We start from the raw sequence: 21,357 nt of genomic DNA on the forward strand, positions 1-21,357 counted from the left end.
GACGTTTACAATTCTTTGTGACGCCGAATTGGAGCGCAGCTATTGAGGAGGAGGAGGGGAGGGTACGGAGGGAAAGGTATGCGCCTTCTCCTTCCCTACTAAATTTAGCGGGAATGTTGGCAATGTTAGATGCGTGGACGTCACGTGACGTCACGTGTGACGTCATACGCCACGTGACGTCACAAGTCACGTGTTTCCCATAATGACGCCAGACGTGGCGTCACGAGGGTAACGTTTGAACGTTACCCTCGTGACCCTCACGGGGGTTACGCTTACAAGGGTTACACTTACGAGGGTAACCCTCACGAGGGTAACCCCCGTGAGAGTTATTCTCACCCCCGTGAGGGTAACGTAACCACCGTGAGTGTAACCACGTGAGTGTAATCCTCGTGAGGGTTATCCTCACAGGGGTTACGTTACCCTCATCACGGGGGTGAGGGTAACCCTCACGAGGGTAAGCCTCAAGGGGGTTACCCTCGTAAGGGTGACCCCCGTGACGTCACGTGTGAGGTTACACGTCCCATAATGCAACGCGCGGTTACGCCGACGGTGATGCAGACGCCGCTCAACCCGTAAACGGGCGCCTAAGAGCTGCGCTCAAAAAGAACAATTAAAACACGCCTAGGGTTTATCCAAGCTGTAATAGCATTCAGATGATGGAAAAGCAGTTAGTTACTTACGCACAGTTTGTTACTAATGTAGTACGTGTTCTTCGTTTAATAACTCCACGCTTCGTTCTTGTTGTTTGTTTTGATTGTTTGATTAGACATATATTAGCATCCTTTTGGTGTGTGTCAAGTTGATTCCTTTTTTGTGCTTTATAGTATTGCCTATGTGCGTAAATGCGCGGCCTGTAATAGCAGTGTGCAACGTCAACACGTATTATACATGTGCATTGGGCTATTTTAGCGCAGTGTTCAACGCCATTAATTTCGAAGAAAAACGCTCTGACATATTTTTGTACATCCGATTGTAAAACGTTCTAACCTTTCTATTTTGTCACAACAGTAAGCAAAATGTGCTCTTATAATCAAGCGCGAAGAGAAAACGCATTTGCGTTTTCCCATAGGAATGCATTACCGGAAGTCAAATTTATACTGTTTGCTGTCTGCTTCAAAATGCAACGGCACACTAGCGCCATCTGAACCTCTGGCGTTTATTGCGATAACTCTATGGTGGAGCCAGCTCTCGAATAAAACAGTAGCCAAGGCTCGGCATGCTGCGGCTCAGCGTCTACGCGGACAAGCACCACCAGAGCTTCGCCCCAATCAACATCATTCACCAGGTGGAGATGCGTTTTTTTTTTTTAATTCTTTTCGTTGTGATTCGTTGTACCGAGTTCTGTAGAAAAACGAGCTCGCGGACCTTTTTTCTAGATTGTACCGGAAGCTCGTCATTAGTTTGCCCCACCAGCCCTCGGAACTTTGGGATTTTCCACCAAACATTCTATACACCCACCCGTTCGGAAGATGGCTCATTGAAAAGCACGGTGGCAATTTCATCGGCATAAAAATTTCGCCCGCGCAATTGTCTACATCAAGCACAATATTCTGAGCGCTCAAAAGTTTTGCGCGTGTATTTTCCTTCCCGGCGCCGCGAAGGTGATTTGCTGCAATTGGGTAGACTAGTAAACGAGTAAGCGTGAAGCTGATCACTCCATCGCCGCCCGTAGTCCATTCTTCATATTATTCTATCCCGCTCATGTTTCTTTTGTTCACGTATCCTTTCGCCCCATAACCCCTCTTTCCCAGCGCAGTTGAAGAATCCTGCTCCTCAGCACGATCATTCAATCCCCACTAAGTGAGAGGTCGGTTGTGGCAATTAATACAATCTACTGAACGTGTAGGTTGCAGTGATTGCGGAGCAAAAAAGAGAAAGGGAGATAAGAAAAACAGCAACAAAAACAATGAACCTATCTTCACAGTTCTAGTTAAATTATATGCTATGCTGTGCTGTGCTGAAGACTCACTCTTGCACTCTACCGGCTTTGTGCTGTGCCTTTTAGCCAGGATTTTGTGACCCTAGATACCCTCCCATTCAGCGTTTGAGTTTCGGTGACTGTCATATCTCTGATATTGCCTTTTTTGTGCCCTTCCTTTCTCATTCCGTTCACCTCTTATACCATAATAATTATGAATCATAATTCTTCCCACTTTCAAATTATAAAGAGGACGGGGCTGTTATTGAAGTTGCTGATTTCTCCACAACCTTCCTTTGTTCCCTTTCTCTCACCCCCACCCCCTCCTTTTACTTCCCTACCAGGTTTGCCAAAGTCGGGAGAAAAAAACAAACAAAAAAACTACGCCGCCCACTGAGAGGCTTAACCATCCAACCCGCCCACTGCACAACAGAACACAGCCAAGACAAACCAGACTGCCCCCCTCCCCCCTTTCCGTATAAATTCCGTTTTCGTATACACTTGAAACATGCCGTTCCCTTTTTGTTTTTGTTTTTCAGCATTTACTGAAATTAGCTCTGACGGTCTGACGAAGTTGAGTCAACTGTAGAGGGCCAGTTGCACAGACCAGTATGCGGGACTGTGACCTGTTCCTTTAAGTAACCGCTTTAAAGAAGCACGAACTCTCTTCGTAATGCCCATCGGCGTAGCGGTAGTGCTCGGCCGTGGCTTCATCCCTAAAGGTTGAGTGTGTTTATCGGCTGAATTGCTAACAGGGGGAGGACACGGCCCGCCTCGGCTGGCAACTTGTACCGACTTACCCTCACGAGGTCGTTTCGATAGCTTCGAGATGTAAGTGAAAGAGTGCAGGTCCATAATTTAAGCCCGCTTTTGCTTTTACGCCCAGCCGCTTTATTTCCTGACAGCGTCCGAGCGGCACAAATTTCTTTCGAGCTTGTTTATTGCTTTAAGGAGTGTTTCCTGCCGCTTGTTCTGGGGGACCGGAGCAACCGAGGAAGTGTGCTTAAGTTCTTTGTTAGTATATATATATATATATTATTATAGTGAAAATATGGCTTATTTATAAAAGAGTAACGGTGGTTGGGATAGCGTGGAGTTGTCGCTCCCAGCTTCAGAGATGGAGTCGTCTTCTCTTTTTTATTTCACCTCTACGTCCTTTTTCCTCTATGTAATATTACACCGCCGCCGGAAAGGAACGACGTCCCGTCGTTGAGTTATCAAGTCGATGACGGGAGGAGGTAGCCTTTCAGACGAAGCACGTGAACTGTGTCTCGTTGTGCCCGGCGTCTATTGGTCCTTCGTTCAGAGATTCTATCAAATATGTAACGTCACTGGATTTCTGGATTTGTGATGAATAGGATATGGTCCAGTATAGCGATGCAGAAGCTTCTCGGAAAGTCCGATATGGCGTCGTGGTGTTCAAACAAAAACAAGATCACCGGGAGAAAAAACAACACGTTGATGAGAGCGATCGCAGCGGGCGCGCTGGCGTTCTTGAGAGTCAAGCGTGCGCAGGCGACCTGATTGACGGGATTCTTCAGCTCGGCTTACGAAGTCGGCTGAAAATGCGGTCAAGGGAGCTTCTGGTTGAAGTGGAAAGAGAATAGAGCATTAACGGAGGTTCACGCCCGAAGAGGAGCTAGAAAGACGTGAAACCAGAAGTGCCCTGGCGGGATGAATTGTGCGCAAAAGTAATAAATGAAAGCGCAGCATCCCAATTCTTGTGATCCGATGACACGTACATTGACAGCATGTCGGTAAGAGTCCTGTTCAATCGCTCAGTTAGGTCATTCGTTTGTGGATGGTAAGCGGTGGTGACTTGATAGCGAACGGAACAGCACTGCAATATCTCGAATCCTACGCGGGACAAGAAGGAGCGTCCGCGTTGGCTTAGAAGTTCTCGAGGGGATCCATACTGAAATATCACATCCTCCAAAAGGAACTGGGCGAGGTCAACAGCTGTGCTGGTCGGCGGCGCTCCTTTGATAGCATATCGAGTGGTGTGGTTGATTGCAACGGCGATCAAACGGTTGTCAGCGCTGGACAAAGGGAAAGGGCCTAGGAAGTCCACCCCGAGTCGTTGAAACGGGCTGATTAGGGGATGAAGTGGCTGGGCGAGTCCTGATGGCCAAAAGAGTGTTTTCTTTCGACGTTGACAACTATCATCTGAAGCAATGTACTTCTTGACAGTTCGGTACATGGCCGGCCAATAGAATCGTTCCTTAACGTTGGCGTAAGTGCGAACTAGACCTAGGTTACCTGATGAATGGACGTCTTGTAGTTCATGAAGGACACATGCTCTCAGGTTTTTAGGAACTACTGCCAGCCACTGTAATCCATCTGGTCTGAAATTTTGCTTGTTTAAAATGCCGTTGCGTATCCGACAAAGTCCAGACGACGGTTGCCCAACGTCAGCCACCAGACGTTCAATAACACCTCGAGGGGCAGGATCACGAAGTTGTTCGTGGGCGAGGTTAAGAAGATCTGATATTGCAAGAACGGGGAGTTCGGTGTCGTCGGAGTTGAGATTGTCAGGGTTCACTGGGTAACGAGTTAAGCTGTCAGCGTCTTGGTGCATTTTTCCCGGTTTGTATACGATGGTGAAGTCGTACTCTTGAAGGCGGAGTTACCAGGTCCAAGGCGACCAATGGGATCTTTCAATGGCGATAGCCAACAAAGAGCGTGGTGGTCAGTGATTACACGGTAGGGACGTCCGAAGAGGTCTGGTCGAAATTTAGAAACCATACCACAGCGAGGCATTCTCTCTTGGAAATGGTGTAATGTCGCTCAGCCTGGGAAAGAAGTCGGCTGGCGTAGACAATCACTTTTTCTCTTTTGAGCTCGTGTTCCGCTAGAATCGATCCGATAAAGTGACCGCTGCGTCGGTTCGAATTTCAGTGGCTGCAGTGTCATCGAAGTGGCTGAGAATGGTGCTCGAAGTCAAAGCAGCTTTAAGACGTGAAAGAGAATTTTGGTGGTAGTGTGGTGTACCATTCGAAAGCTTGGTTTTTCTTCAAAAAGGAAGTCAGTGGGAGTGCATTCTGTGGGAAGTCTTTAACGAAGCGACGAAAGTAGGAGCAAAGACCCAAAAAACTTTGAACGTCTTTCGAAGATTGAAGCGATGGGAATTGTTTGACGGCTTTAATTTTGTCTGGGTCTGGTAGAACACCGCGTATGTTGACAATACGGCCGGAAACCGTAACTTCTCGACTGCCAAACTGGCATTTGAGTGAATTTAGTTGTAAACCAGCCTGTCGGAAAACTTCAAGGACTTGGCTCAGTCGCCCAAGATGTTTAGGGAAGTCGTCGAAAAACGTTATGATATCGTCTAGATAGCACAGGCATCTGACCCATTTTAGACATTTCAGGAGGCAGCCCACCGCTCTTTCGAATGTGGCTGGTGCATTAGAAAGACCAAATGGCATGACCTCGAATTCAAAAAGGCCATCAGGTGTGACGGACGCAGTTTTCTCACGGTCGGCTTCGTCGACGGTGATCTGCTAGTAGCCGGCACGAAGGTCAATGCAGGAAAAATATTTAGCTTCATGAGGCAATCTAGGGTGGGGGGTCGTCGATGCGTGGTAGAGGATACACATCCTTTCTTGTTACCATTTTGTTACCTCCACCAATGAGCGTTACGATGAAAAGATGGTTTATTTATAGACGAATAACTTCTTCGTCCTTTTCAATGGAAGAATATATATATATATATATATATATAACGGGCATGGTGGCGGAGGGGCCGAAGGCGTGGGTACAGAAGACGAAAAGAACCCTTGGTTCTTTTCGTCTTATATATATATATATATATATATATATATATATATATATATATATATATATATATATATATATATATATATATATATATATATATATATATCTCCTCATGACACCCCGCATACATTAAAATGCCCAGTCGTTCTCTCTGTATTTAAAAGGTACGAAACATTTTTTTACAAACCGGAACCGAGTGGCAATCGCAGTGTACAATCAAAATCGCAAGCATAATCGCGTGAAGTAAAACAAACTTACACACGAAAATTGGAAGAAAAATACTTTGCTTGTTAGTGAGCGCGTAGTTAATGATGTAAATTTAGAAAGAGTTATATACGTAAACACAGGGGACGTCCCCTGTCTTTACCGATATAACTCTTTCTAAATGTACGGAAAATACTTGCCCACCATTATTGCAAAAAAGAAAAGAGGAGAAAGAAGAAGACGCAGCTCCGAACGGATGCGCTTTATGTTCTCCAAGGAAAATACACCGGCCACTGGCCGGAGAAATGCTGAGGCTTCGGCCAGATCTTCGGAAACCATGACAACTGAATACCGGAACGTCTTACCTCGTCTACCCACAGATAATTTGAGCCTAAACTCAGTTTTCCTGCATGGAGATCTTGCCGCGATACCCTACCGCGCAGCTGACTTCCTTGATGCCTTACGAGAACTGGATGAGGCTCAAGATATCATCGGAATCGGCCAATTCCAAATGAGCCACGTATGGATGGTGACTTGTACTAACGCTTTGGCGAAAGCCAAGCTCGTCAACAAGGCCGACCCCTGTGTGAAGGGGCAAACATGCATAGTCATCAATCCAGACACCAGGGACGTTAAACTCAAGTTGTTGTGGTTGCCGATCCACATGGAGAACAAGCGAATCGAAGAGGCACTAGCGCCCTACGGTACGGTTCGTTCAATCGTTCGTGAAAATTGGAGTTCCACAGGGATGAAAAAATGGAGACTTTAAACAAGGAAGTAACGTCAACACTCCGTGAAAAGATGAACGCAACCCAAATCCCGAACCAACTCACGGGTTTCAGCTTTCAAAGCCTCGTGATCGTTCCTGGTCGCCGTCCGCTGTGCCTCCGATGCAACCGAATCGGGCACATACGTCGAGACTGCAGAACTCCTCGGTGCGGCGAATGCCGCGCTATGGACACCCTACAGACGAATGTGTATCGACATACGCTGACAAGCTCCGACAGGAGAGAACCCCTCTTGATGACGTAACTCAAAATCAGCTAATGGACATCAGCGAGATGGTTGACGTTACAAGAAAAGTCATCGGTTCCGTAGCACCAAGGACAGAACGGGAAACTGATCCCCAGAGGCACAAACGACCAATCCCACCTCAGATGATGTCCGAGCCAACCAAAGAAGACTTTGCGATAACCACTACAGCAACCACGCGAAACTGGTCAGAAGACGACTGTCCTCTCTTGAAGGTAACACAAGAGCCGTCCTGCAGCCAACAGCCACCGCCTCGTCGGGAGCGTTCCACCACGTCCAGTGGTGCATCCGTCAAGAGACCCGCTCCTAAAGCAGAGTCCTCCCAGCCCTCCGGAATAGGTGCCGAGAAGGAGAGCAAGAATGACGAGGGAGGGGAGGCAAAACGCAAGCCAGCAGCGCTCCTAGAAGACCCTTACAACCTGGCTCCACAGCCGGACAACGAGGTGAAACACAGTGATGTTCTACCCACGTAACAACTACTAGGACCCCATGGCGCGATCCCCCCCCCCCCCCCCCCCCTCCCCCTCAGCTTCGCCAGCCTCAACATCAGAGGACTGTGTTCACGTGCGCGACAGTCCCAAGTTTGGAGGCTCCTCTTAAACGCAGAACGTAAGGGCGCAACTGAGCTGGTGTATGTCATTACCTCAGTCTCGAGTTTTTCACTAAAATGTTTCCTCTTAAAAGAACAGATAGACTTTGTTGCCATTCAGGAAACAAAGATATCGTCTGACGAGGACACCGCTCGAGCACTGAACGCTTTCCTCTTGACATACGAGGTATGTTTCAGTCATGCTGATAACTTGTCAGGAGGGCGCCTTTTGTTTTTGACAAAAAGGCCTTGGTTATTCTTCACTGTCCCATGGCGTTGGCGAGAAAGGGAGGTTTATATGCTGTAATTTTCTGTTACGGGGCATTTTGTTTTTTCGTTTACTGTGTATTTACGCTTATAACGGCGAACAAGAGAGACGTTTTTTCTTTGAAAATCTTGCCCCATTTCTTGATACAGACAAGCAGATTGTTTTGTTGAGAGACTATAATTGTATGTGTAACGTTAACGACAGATCAGTTCCTTCTACAAGGCGTGATAGCAGTGCCGAAACAGTCTCCCATCCGATTACTACCTCGTTGACTTTGGGGCTTCGCGAAACGTTTCTGATAGATTTACCCATCTTTATGCAACATGCAATGCGAGACTGGATCGCATTTATGTATGAAGTCCCCTTTTTGCAGAAGTGAGTGCCTACAACGTAAAGCCAGTTTCATTTTAGATCATTGCCTTGTAAGGGTGTGTATCGGTAAAGACGTACAATGTAAACTATCCCCAAATCGGGCTTTATGAAAACAGAATACGAGATTATTAGAAGGCAAAGAGTTTTAGCAACCGAGTTCAAAAAATTTTAACAGTGAGCACAAACTACCAATTTGGCATTTTTGCCCAGTGGGACTCGTTTAAACAAGAAATTAAGAACGAAGCAATCGAATGCTCGTGCATAACATCCTTTCATGCAAAGAAAGAAAAAAATCTTCTTTTACGAAGCCTTCAGACCCTCCACGAGCTAGAGTGTGAGGCGCCTGGCATGTTTCATGATGAAATACTACGAGTGAAATGTCAGATACAAAGCCACGAACAAAAACGGTTCAACGGAGCACTAGTACGGTCTCGCTGTAGACGATTTCTATCCTCCGAGACACCCACTCGACGAGCGCTTGACGATGAGACTCGCAAGAGACAGTCAAAAAGGATACAACTTCTGAATTGTAATGAGGTATTTTCATCTGACGAATTTGACATCATGAATGCTTTTCAATCACACTACCAGAGCCTCTTCGGGCAAACGCAATCGATAAATAGAGAAAAGGCAAAATATCTAGTCTCGTTTATGCCCCAGGTCAGCCAGCTTAGGTGCAATCTCCTTGGTAGATCAAAGACATTAGAAGAAGTAAAATGCGCGATAAATGAATTACCAAATTCAAAAACACCAGGGCCCGATGGACTCCCAGCAGAGTTTTATAAAGAATACAAAGACCTCCCTAGCCCATTTTTACTTCAAGTCTTCCTGGAAGTGTATGAGCAAAAGACACTATCACCTTCTTTTTATAAAAGTCATACGGTTTTAATTCCAAAAAGTAAAGAGGCAAATAAACTCTCGAGGGTTGAAAAGTATCGCCCTATTACACTCTGCAATGTGGACTACGCAATATTTGCAAAATTCTAACAAAAGTACTTCAATACGTCACATCCAGTGTTGTTGGCAATCACCAGACCTGTGGAATTAAGGGCAGAACGATACAGACAAACATACACGTAGCCCGTACAATATTAGAGAGCTGTTGTGCTCATGCAGATCAAGTGGCTATGGTTCAAGTGGATTTAGCAAAAGCTTTTGATTGCGTTTCCCTTACTTTTCTATTCGACATCCTCCACCAAGTAAATTAGACCAATATTTTTTAAAGAAATAAAGATACGCTACCGCAATTGTACCACTAGGCTTATACTCCCTGTCAGGTCCAATTCGTCTAGAGTCATCCGTCAAACAGGGATGCCCCTTGTCCCCCTTTTTGTTTGCACTGTACTTAGAGCCCCTGTGTCTAAGCGGACTAAACAGCCCTACTGTAGAATAATATCGTTTCTACTCCACAGACGTAAAAGTGTTAGCATATGCGGAAGACATTGCGTTTTTCTGTAAAGACAAATGAAGCGTAGACAACTTGTTCGCTTTAGATCAAAACTTCTGTTCTACGGCTGGGGAACTCATCAACAAGGCAAAGTGTACTGGCTTGTGGTGCGGGAAGTGGGCCATAACACCCTCAAAGTACGCTGGCATTTCATGAAGCAGGATTGCCCCTTAGTACTTAGGACCTCCCCTCAACTGTGTTACGAATAATGGACATTACTGGACAGAAAGGGTCGAAAATATGAAAACCCAAGCGGCAATAACGAAAGTAAATCAGTGGTCGATTTTCGGAGGGGAAAAAGCCCGTAATATCTTCCTAGCAGCGAAACTTTGATGCACACTTCAGGTGATTTGCTGTACAAGAGGCCACGTTCAGAATTTTCACAGAGTGTTCGCAACGTTTGTATGGGGTTCCACTTGGGAACCTATGAGACGAGATAATCTTTTTTGTTCCGTTCAGCAAGGCGGTTTCGGACTTTTACACGTCTTTTTAAAACAACTTATATCACGTTTTTTGTTCTTCAGAACTCTGTCTCATGACTTCCTTTGAACTTACATGCAGGCAGAGCTTTCAAGTGCGTTGCCATATTTGGTAGTGACAACAGTGCCTGTGAGCAGATCTCGTTCCTTGGGATACCTCGAACAGATAGCGAACTCAATAGAGTTCCTTAAAGCACGTTTTTCATTGAAACACTTATTTAAAGTGTCGTGGAAAGCTTTATTAGTTGATTCCATCGATGCATTATTTCCTGTACCCCTGTACCGAAGTATGTTCAGTAATGGCCTGGGACAAGAGGTCCTGAAACGTGAGTGTAAGCTACATTTCTCACTGACCAGCAAGGTCATTCTTTTATAAACTCCACATTTCAACGTTGCAGGTAAAGCCTTGGCTTCGCGAAAAAGGTAGATTTGTCCCTTGGTCAGTGAACTGCCGTTTGAGCAACCAACCTGAAACAATAGAACATTGCTTCAAGTTTTGCACCGACGCATATTTGTATTGCAATGTCCTACAAAGGACATTATAGATCTTAATATCTGTGTATATAACATACGTTTTTTGCCTTGAAACCAGAATGATACTTTTCCTTATCACCTGTTCACATTGATGTGTCTGCATAACCTTTGGAAAACAAGGATTATTGATAGAAATGCTGATCCTCTACGCCGTCTACGGTCTACGGTCTACAAAGTCCAATTCCATAGAAACTGTGACATATGTACGTAATGCGTACGATCACCTTAAGAAACGGTTAGAGTGGTATATCGTTCTTGACAAGTGTGTTCATATTTCTGACTTTTAGAGAGTTGACACTATTCGAAATGTGTTACCATAGCCCTCTTTCTTCATATTTCCCTGTGAGCATCCGAAGACAGTTTGAATGTAAATAAGGAATAACTATGTTAGAATGTGTCTTGAGTGTTTCTACTGTCCTTTTTCCACGTAATAATTACCAAACTGCAGTAAAGCTGACATTTGGGCTAGTTGGTAGTCTATCACATTGAGGTATTTAGCGCTAAATACCTCAATAATTACCAAAACAAAATTAGATAGGTTTACAACACCCTGTAATGCCGAATTAGAGCGCAGCTCTTGAGGAGGAGGAGGGAAGGATACTGAGGGGAGGCAATACCCCTGCTACCTCCTCCTCACCTCCTCATCCTCCCTGCTACACCTCCTCCCCTCCTCCCAACTCTTCCTCCTCGTCGTCCTGCTCTCCTTCTCCTCCTTCACCTCCCCCTCCTCCCCTCACGCTTCAAGCTCCTTCTCTCCTCCTCCTCCCCCTTTCCTTCTCCTTTTCCCCCTCCGCCTCCCTCCCCTCCTCCTCTTCTTCCTCCTCCCCCTCCCCCTCACCTCCCCCTCGTCCTGCTCCCCTTCCACCACCTCCCAGCGTGGTGCATGGGAAATGTCCCATAATGCAAAGCGCGGGACCCTCGTGATGTCCCACGTGACGTCACGAGGGACGTCACGAAGGTCCCGCGCGGTGCATTATGGGACATTTCCCATAATGCACCGCGCGGTTACGTTGAGGGCGACGGCGACGGCGACGCCGACGCCGCTCAAGCCGGAAAAAAAGACGTTTAAGAGCCTGCGCTCTAAAAAAAAAATGGATCGGTGGCCGAGTGGGTTAGCGCACACCAGCTCGGAGGACGTGAAACGAAAGACCGAGCTGTAGAACCGAGGATCCTAGATTCAATCCCCACCCCCGCCCGTTTCGATCTGGATGAGCATCATATCGGCGTGCGGTCGTGTATCACTACTGCGTGGTGCACGTTAAAGAACCCAGGCTAGCGGTTGTACTGCACTGGCTAAATTTCTCATCTACAGCTGGGAGAGTCGTCGCCCGTTGAGGCAGACCAGGTTCTAGGCTGTATAAACATACACACAACTCATTTTTTTTTTTCTTACGGTAATAGTTTAAAGATGTATCCTAAACTTTGTCAGAAGTTCTCGGTGAAACGACACCGCTCCTGGCGGCGTACAGTTGCTCCCTCAAGGAGTAAAACCATGGGGAAAATCCGTGGCCCTTGATGGCCTCTTTTGAGGCACGTAACAAATACACGACCCTCGGCAGGAAGACACCCCGCAGCGGCGTGCCTTTCCTGACTAAACCCATAGCCTCCTTTATACTATATAGGTACATATAGTATATAGGAGGCTATGCTAAAACACATCCACCATGGTTTACACGGTAGAGAGGGGAGGCCGGGGGGGAAGGGGGCTTGAGGTTTTGGTAAATGCACGCCAGTGATTCACGCGTACACGAACGCCGTTTCGAGATAGAGATGCCGCCCCGAGAGATTAGCTTGCTAGCTTACGGCCCTATCGGAAACGACGTCATTATCTTCGCGTTGTGCTTCAACACAGAGATTATTGCGACCGGGCCGACGCTTTTAGCGCAGCGCCCATGCGGTGTTGGGAACTTGGGGTTCGTATTCGCCGCTAAAACTACTGTTGTTTACCGCCAAGTATCGTCAGCCGCCATCGTGCCACCGCCGTCCTCGGCGGTCGTCAAGTGGTACGTCGCTTCCTGGGTCAGCGTTGCTCTGCTCAGTATCACGAGCCGTGTTATCTCAAATAACAGAAAACGAGCGCGAAAGGGGTCACCATGGTATCCTGCTTTCGAAAAAGCGGGACGTTCAAATAGGCCAATCAGAGCCATGAAATTGCCCATGGTTTTACTTCGTGAGGAAGTTGCAATGCGTCTCTAAGCGCGGGCTTTGAAGCAAGCTTACAAGAGGTAGTTCGAGATCCCATTACCAATGTCGTTCTACGAAAGCACGATCTTCCGAAACTCCCCAACAGCTATACCACCTTCCTGGCGCACGGTGTCCCTCGTCTACCGCGCCATTAAATTAAATATTTAATTTCTAAGTTCGCAGGCGAACTTCAGGGTGTGCTCGCGACAAACACGAGTACATCACTCGCGCTTCGTTCGAATACGTCGAGATACAATAGCAAGTTGCCGCAACATCCCGGCAACTCGCCGTTCCAACTCGTCCTAAACACCCATGGGCCTCCGGTATTTTTCGGGTGGCGCCACCACTCTTTGCAAGGTGGCGCCACCACTCTTTGCAAGGTGGCGCCACCACTCTGCAGGGTGGCGCCATCTCTCGACATTAGAGAGTTTTAAAATAGGGGCCCCACGCTTTGGGTCGCACAAAAAGCGTGGGGCGTCGCACTGCGAAAGCGCAGGCGTTTAGCGCACGCGTAGTGCAACGCCCTAAGCTGTACGAGGGACACAAAGCATGGAGGAGCTCTATTCGAAAACTCAATTGTTTAGGAGCATGGGGGCGACTTAGGAGTTTAGGTGATCAGGCAGCATGAAATGCTCCTAACTATGCGCGAGTGTTTATTTTTTTACTGCAAACACCAAACAAGATTTGAAGTTTCTGAAAACCTTACTAGACGCATCTGAAGAGTATTAAAATAAAAGCGAGTTTTAGGCCACCAATTTTTGAGCTCCCGTAAGATCAATACGATCGATCCACGGCGCGGTGACTACCAAATATCCATCTTCGTTTCATAAAAGGCCAGTTCCCACATGCAGCGGAGCGCTACAAGCATAGCGCTTACCTCGCGCTAAGCGCGTGCTGATGGGAGCATTCACCAGCTTTGTATCGCACCGTCAAAACTGTTGCTCATGGCAGACGATAAGTAGCTGACGGCACGTGAGGAGCGCTACATCCGCGCTTCGCTGCATGTGAGAACCGACCTTAAGGAGCCAGGATCCAAACTCGTGACGTCATGTCAAGGCAGATCCTGGTCGTAAAGTCACAGATAAGGCTGAAAGAGAGCGTCAACGCAACATCCCGGCGCTAATAACGGCACTGAGGACGCCGCGGAGAGCTCGGCCACTCACCCGACGAGCAGGTAAGCGAGGGCCCCGTCCCGACGTGGTCGCCCAGACCCGTGTCATCCAGCAGGAGCGGCGGCGACGCGGACCTGGCCCCGCACCGCCCGTGCGAACTCCGCGACGTCTCGGCATCTAGCATCAGCTGGTCCGACAGCTCCAGCGAACACGTCTGGTTGCTGGACGACGTCACCTGCGGTGCACGACGATGGCCATAGTGAATTTCGAGTAGTCCAGTCACCGTCTAAAATTACTGGGCCGTCTTCACGTTTTAAAGCCTGATTCACATGGTGCGATCTTACTTGCTATTTCGCAGTCACGACGTCCCTCGTGTGGCAATAAAAATGAATAAAATCGTGTTGGAAGCTGCGGTGCTTACCGTCGCACTTTCGGAATCGGAAGTAAAATCGCACCATGTGGATCGGGCTTAAGGATGGAAGACGTGGAAAAAAAACCTACCAAAGATTGCACGCAACTTCGAACATGCGAAAATAGATGCACGCGTTTCCATGCATGCCTTCCGCTGTGCCTTGGCAGCACGTGCACTCTCGGGCTCCCAACGAGGTGGCATCGAAGGTAGGAAGCTCGATTTGGAAACGAGACGACTGAATTTCCTCCTCGCTGTTCTCATCCCGCGCTACAGACGCTTTACAAAAAGCCGTCATTGCTGACCTTCTCTTGTCTTACCGAGATGCCGAGCCACTGAAGCGGGCGTTGGCGAGCCTCCGCCAATTCTGGGGACGAGGGCCGAGCAGAGTCTAAAATGGCATTAACCTGTCCAGCTGAGGCAATGACGGAGTGAAGTAAACGGAATAAGAGAAAACAAAGGCTGAAGGCCGGTTATGGTGACGCCCGTGCACAGCTGCCTGCAAGGCGTCTATGGTTTCACCATGCAGGCGCGTATAGGGAGGCCGGCGCCCTTGCCTCGGCCGAGAAGGACCTGCCCGCCCTCCAGGCGTCCCTGGCGCCCCTGTTCCGTTGTTGGGTCTGCTGGCGGCGCAGGGAGGCCATCTCCAGCACCAGCTCCTCGTGCAGAACATTCTGAAGCTCGCACTTCTTTTGTAGCTCCCGCACCTGCGGAAGAAGGACAACGCAAAGAGACATTTGTAGCCACTAAAGAAAGGGTGACTGCACCTGCCTTGCCAGAAATTCAAATGGACCTTTTTTTTTCAAAAGTGAGTCTCTCCACTCTGTCCAGAATCCAGGGATTCTGTGCTAAATCTCCACCCTTGCCGGTTAGATCTGCATCAGCATCGTATCAGCGAGCGGTCGTGTATCACTATTGCGCGATGCACAGACCCCAAGCTGGCACCGGTACCGCAATTACGAAATTTCTCAACCACAGCGTAAACCGGCAGTGTCAGTGTACCTCAGAGACAGACCAACTTTACACTGCCTATACGTGAACGTAAAGCTCTCATGCGGCTCTAGTGGCGGAGTTACACAGCTCCCCCATACCAGGATTAAAAAGCGGAAGTTTTAGAAAGCATAAAGCCGGAAGCGCAGAATATATTCTAGAAAGTTGTAGCTATTTCACTTAGGTGATCTGGTTCTATCACCATGATTACAGTTCGTTTTAGCTCAAGTCGAGATGCAGCCCATGCTACAAGCGCGAGTTTCGGGCTTTCACCGTCCTCGCCAAGCAAGCGCGCTCGTGCAGTGCAAGCACTGTTGAGGGCCACATGCCCGCGCTTGTAACATCGGCTGCCTGTGGACTTCAGTTGAAACAAAGTATAGAGCGAATATATTTTAACTTTCGAGAGTGCTGCACTCTGGCTGGCTCAAACTTTTGAAAAAAGTCTCTTGGACCCCCTATCCGCAGGTCTCGATCGTCTTAGAAGAGTGTCCTCAAAACTAACACCGATGCATTTCTCGGAATTAATAGGCCTCGACCTCACAGTACGCTTTGCACTGACTGAACAATGAGTGCCGGCGAATGATGACCCAGCGCTCATCTGCGTCACGAGATGGCCTCCGATGGGTGATGTAGAAACAGCTGGCACATTGTTTTCTAGGAGGTGTTCCATCAAAACAACAGTAAGGCCAACGTTGAATTTAGACGTTGTTCTAAGTCATCCGGCTGTCTACAATACTCGTAATGCAGCTTATGACCCTATAACGAACAAACAGCAAGCAATAGCGTAAAATCGTCGTTGAAACAGACTGGAGACAAGCATCACACCCCAACCAGAAGTCGCAATAGTTTTCACTGTCCGAGAAAATTTCATTCGAAAGAGATGTCAGCGTTTAGAGTGCCTGTTCAAAAACCTGGCCCTTCGCGCTCTACTTTTTCTCACTCGTGCCCTCTTTCCTATCTGATCGAAATAACCCATCGCAAGAAGGGGTCCGTAACTCCGAAGCACGAAAACGAAAGAAAACTTGCATCGCGCTGTTCCCCGCTGTCGCGACACAAAGTCCCGGCACGTCCCGATTTCGAAAAGAGTCCCATTCAGTAAACTCGTCGCGCAAAAAAAATATATATATATTTATATATAATTTTGTTTTTGTTTTATTTATTTGTTGCTGCGGTGCCGACTAACAACAGCGAGGGAAGTGGAGAAAGGTCCGCATTGCGTCGTGATCGTTTTTCCTAAGTTTAATTGGGTTCCGTATTGAGAATAAAGAGCGTCGAAGACGGGCAAGGTCACGCGGGGAGAGCGTGCGTCGCATGAACAAAGAGGGTCTATAGGCGCGCTTCCGCTGAGCTGCCGTTTTGCGCGACATATCGGTAGCTGAAAGCGGGCCGGGCGGACTCCACAGACCCAGCATGGAAGGAAAGGGGTGGAGGAGGAACATAAAAGCCGACTGGTGCGAGTTTGTTGAGGAGTTTGGAACGGAAGATTATGGCAAGAACTAACAAAATTTTAAAAATAAAAAAAATAAAAAGATAACGGGCTGCGATTTGTTTAAAGTTGGGGTCAAACTGCTAATACATTTCAAAAAGAAAGCAGACACGAGTCACCTCAATACCCGTAGTTCGAATGCCGCGTGCCAAGTTTCGTCCTTGAACGACTGCCATGCGGCATTCGAAGTACCGATCTCGCTGTGACTCGCGTTTGAATCTGTATGCAGCACACTGTCTTTTGTATAATGCAATAACAAAAAAAAAAAAAATTCCGTTTTACGCAGTGTTTTTGCACATTCCGCGAGCTTAGCCTCGTTCCCACACAGTGTTGTGACATCGCGTTGTAAACTTTGTTTCAATGGTGCTGAGTTCACACTCTGCCTGAGTACTTCATTTGTCGTTACGCACGGACGCAGCCGACACCAGGAGCTGACGGGACCAATCAAACCGCGTCAAAAGCGCAAGTGACTGGGCCTTCCCTGTACATCATTGGCTCAGCGATGAAAGAACGCCCAGAGGAACAACACGAGTGACACCACGTGGGTGGGTGTTTGACGCTGCTTAGTTACTCCCATCCGCTACCATAGCATCGCCTGCATGCGGACTCAGTGTAGTGTAAACAGCTTTCACAAAGACTTCTGTCTTTTTTTGTTTCTGGAAATCGATTGAGCTTATTTTTCGTGGCTTAGATGAGCTTAATAACAAAGTTGCAGTGAGAAAAAAAAATTTAATACAAAAAGGCAAAAAAAAAAAAAAAAAAAAAAAAACGGAAGCCTGGAAATTTTGGCGGAAAGACATCATCCACTCTGAGGCTTTAAGAAGGTTGTGTTTGAATGTTGCGAGGCTTAGGCACCCTCCCGTTTGCTGCGGCCATGGTGGGAGAAGAGAGAGGTGTCTGAACGGCACTGCCTCGCCACGGAGGAAGTGTGTCGAAGATTCCCTCCCGTTTCTGGGAAACGCCGCGAGATGCGCAACGTGCCTTGGAGTTTGAGAAACCGTTTTTATCCGCGCGCACGTTTTCAAGTCGTGCGACCGCGCCTCAGCCGCGGGAGCCCTAAACCGGCAGTGCAGAATCGATGCGCGAAGGCCGAGTAAAAGTTCGGCCCTCTTTCTGACCTTGTTCAGGCACCTCGCGCGTCTTACAAAAGACATTGACTGCAGGCATGATGACAGCATTATCCTTTGAAACGCCTCAAGCGCCTTCAAAGTGTGTCTGCTTAGAGTGTATGATAGGAATATATCTGCGCCCAGTTCTTTTGTGACTAATGTGAGGTCGGTCCTCAGCCAGAGTCCGCAGACCGTCGTTTCTTCGATACATTTCCCAGTGCGATAGACAGCGAGTCAGTCTTGAGGAAACAAAAAAGCTCAGCTCACCTTGGACTCGAGCCCCTGGATGGTGTCCAGGCAGGCGGCGTCGGCCTTGTGGACCGAGGCTGCCTGCCTGGCGGCGCGCACCTCCTCGAGGGCCTGGGCGTGCTGGCGCTCGAGCAGGCGGCGCTGGTCGGCCGCCTGCCGCAGGTGCGACACCAGGGCCTCCAGGGCAGAGCACTGGGCGCTCCGGGCACGCGCCTCAGCCGACAGCCGACGCCGCTCCGACCAGGACTCCTGCGAAGGAAGCTCGTCGTTCCGGGCCGCCTCGCTGCGCTGCCTGGAACGCGTCTCCGACCGCTGTATTTACCGGCCTATCCCGCCGATACATCGGAGGAAAGTGGTCACAAATAGACAACGAATGACGCCGCAGACGCCGGCCTGTTACGCTGCCAGATGTCGCGCTCGCGACAGTTGCCGCGAGAATTGCCGGTTAGAAGTAGGAGCGAACGGGAGCGTCGCTGTCGACATGGAGGTCCTCTCTGCTAAAGCTTCCGTCGACTGTCAAACAGGACAGCACTCGCAGCAAAACAGGCGTCTGCCACATCCAGCTGCGCTGCTGCGCCACCGCCAGAATCGCCGCAGGCGACAGCGTGACACTTCCATGACCGTCATCGGGCTGAAATCGAGACTCCTTTCCATAACGCGGCAAACACGCCTGTCGGAGACGCGCTCCAGGCACTGCGAACCTTTACAATAATCGCCCTCTCCGCGCTGCCATTTTTGTCTACTGGGCTGTGCAAGGCGTGCCGAGTGTGCGCAGTAACTCCCTTCCACCAAAATACGAGACGCCGCGCCGCCGTCGACGGCTCAGCGACTCGGTATGTTTCGGGCTGGTGCCTGGAACGCGTCTCCGACTGGTGTGTTTACCGCGGCCAAAAAAGTGGTCCCTCGATTTCCGCCTGATGACGTCATATATGTGTCATGCTGTCGCCGGTTGCGATCCTGGCGGGGTCTCAACAGCTGTGGTATTAGCGACAGACGCCTGTTCTATTGCAGGTCGCTCCCCATTGTGACAGTTCACGGAAGCTAGAGCGGCCGGGAGTTGGGACGCCTGGGACGCAGTGACGACAGCGACACTGGTGTTCGCTCGTGCTTTTCGCCAGCATTTCTACGGCCAACCACCACGATCGCGACAGGCAACAGCATGACACTCCGGCTTCTATGACGTCATTTGTTGCCACATTGGGACCACTTTTGATGTATGGCGGGATAGGACGCTAAACACACCAGTCGAAGACGCGATCCAGGCACCGTAGTTTCGCCTAGGTGACAATCGCTGGAAAGGTGTCTATTCTCCCTACGCGTTAAAGTTGGCCCCAAAGGCCCCGGAAACGGCAGTTTGAACCGGTCTACAGTTTAGCACTGGTCAAATGTACTCTATACAAACGAGAAGTAAACAACCAGGGTCACTCAACACTTCTCCTTTCAAAAAGGAGCGCCATCCAGTAGCCGATGCGGCAATTGTCCAAGCCCGCCCAAGCATAGATCGATCGCACATTCTAAGCCGGCATGGACACGAGGGCTGCGTCGGCGTTCGGCGAGGACTCGGATCCAATCAGACGCTTTGCGCCCAAGAAATGGCGTCTGCCAATGTTGCTCGACGGGCTTTTAAAAAAAGGCTCCACTACCCTGGCCCAGAATTAACAGCGAGCTTCTGAGATGGCGGCTTGCCCACAGCTAAGCTTGTCGCGAGTCGCACACGTTGGCGAAGTAAGGGCGATTCGTTGTGCGCTCGTTATCAACTCGTTAAATCACAAAAAAAGAAAAATCCATTGTTACTGTTACTCGATGTTGTGGCAAAGTAAACTTAACGTGTTCATTAGCACGAGCCTTTTTACGTAGCAACAGGATCGGCGAATTCTCTCGGGCACACCCAGGAACACGCGGAATAAATGGCAGGAGACGGACAGGGAGGAACTTACCTGAAAGCCCTAGGAAGGCATACTGGAGAAACAACACAGCACCGTTAGAGAATCGTCAACCGTCTCGACCATTGGGTACCGACTAAACCGATCGAACCCAACCATTAACCCGAACCAAACGTCCACAACTAGTTTGTCAACCGACGTACGCTCGGTTCGGCAATAAAAAGAAAGCGCGGACAAAGTTAGGGGTGAACGGCGATGTCTGTCCGGCCTAGATGAGGGAACACCACGTGACCGGTGCAGCAGTTGAGGCACAGCCATGAAAGGAAGCACAACTTCCTAAAAAAAGGTTGCCAGACGGCTCTATCGAAAAAGGCATCCCATGGCTGCCATTGACAGAGGTCACAAGGGCGGTTATAATGGATGTTTTCATCTAAATGCACGCAAAGTTTTGGTATCTAACTTTTAATTTTCACTGATGAAAAAATGTTTTTGGGAGCATTCTTATGAAAGAAAGCGCAAAACAGCAAGCTTGGCGTTTGCTTTTTTTTTTTTTTTTTGGGGGGGGGGGGGGGGGGGGAGGGAGGGTTTTCAAGTCACTGACCATTGAATCAGTAGAGCCAGAAACTGACGTTTCTTCCACTTGTCGGTCATCGTACGTTTGACCGCTCGCTATTTTCTCACTTCTCAAAGTAAAACACTAGGACTCTTTTGTGACACTCTTGAAATTGCACAAATTATTTTATTTTAATAATAAAAAGATCCAAACAGTGCTCCTTTGATGATTTTTGGTAACCATTGAGAAGTCCTTAGATGTGACCTTTTTGAGATATTTAGATGACCCTGGACATCACCAGGAAGTTCAAAGTTATCTATTTTTAGTTAATAGAAATTAAATCTTATACGCTTAGGATACAAGGAGTTGCATACGTTTGAATGAAGAAGTGTTTAGGAAACCTTACAAACTCGAAAAAAAGTTTAATTTTTATTAATATTATTAATAGCAAGGTATTATAGAGTTTTTTTTTATATATACGACCGCAATTCAAGTTTAAATGTTGTGAGACACACGTTGTTAAGCGGCAAGCTTTGGTGCGAAGCCAAATAACGTTTACTCTCCATATTACACTCAATTTCACATATTCTAACCGGTCATTTTTGGCGAATTTCACGACTCGAAAAATATCCCAAAAAATAGAACCCGGGAATATGCTTCCCTATGGTAACAGATGCGTAGCATACCACACTCATTTGAAAAAAAAAAAAAAAAATATGATGCCCGCGAAATATTTCTGAAAACCACACAGCGATGAATCCG

At 48.2% G+C, this 21,357-nt stretch overlaps 1 protein-coding gene across 1 annotated transcript in view; it reads right to left on the reverse strand.

The window, feature by feature from the left end:
• The window catches only part of LOC8053276 (peripheral-type benzodiazepine receptor-associated protein 1), a 196,290-nt gene that overhangs the window by 99,350 nt on the left and 75,583 nt on the right, over positions 1-21,357 (reverse strand). Inside the window, exons 5-7 of the mRNA XM_042290344.1 lie at positions 18,178-18,408; positions 14,883-15,032; positions 13,968-14,151 (exon numbers count right to left, since the gene is read on the reverse strand). Coding sequence (XP_042146278.1) covers positions 13,968-14,151; positions 14,883-15,032; positions 18,178-18,408 — 565 coding nt within the window. The remainder of the gene's footprint in view (positions 1-13,967; positions 14,152-14,882; positions 15,033-18,177; positions 18,409-21,357) is intronic.

This window comes from Ixodes scapularis, unplaced genomic scaffold, assembly GCF_016920785.2.
Source record: "Ixodes scapularis isolate PalLabHiFi unplaced genomic scaffold, ASM1692078v2 PGA_scaffold1__304_contigs__length_218370807, whole genome shotgun sequence".
NCBI classification, from domain to species: domain Eukaryota; kingdom Metazoa; phylum Arthropoda; class Arachnida; order Ixodida; family Ixodidae; genus Ixodes; species Ixodes scapularis.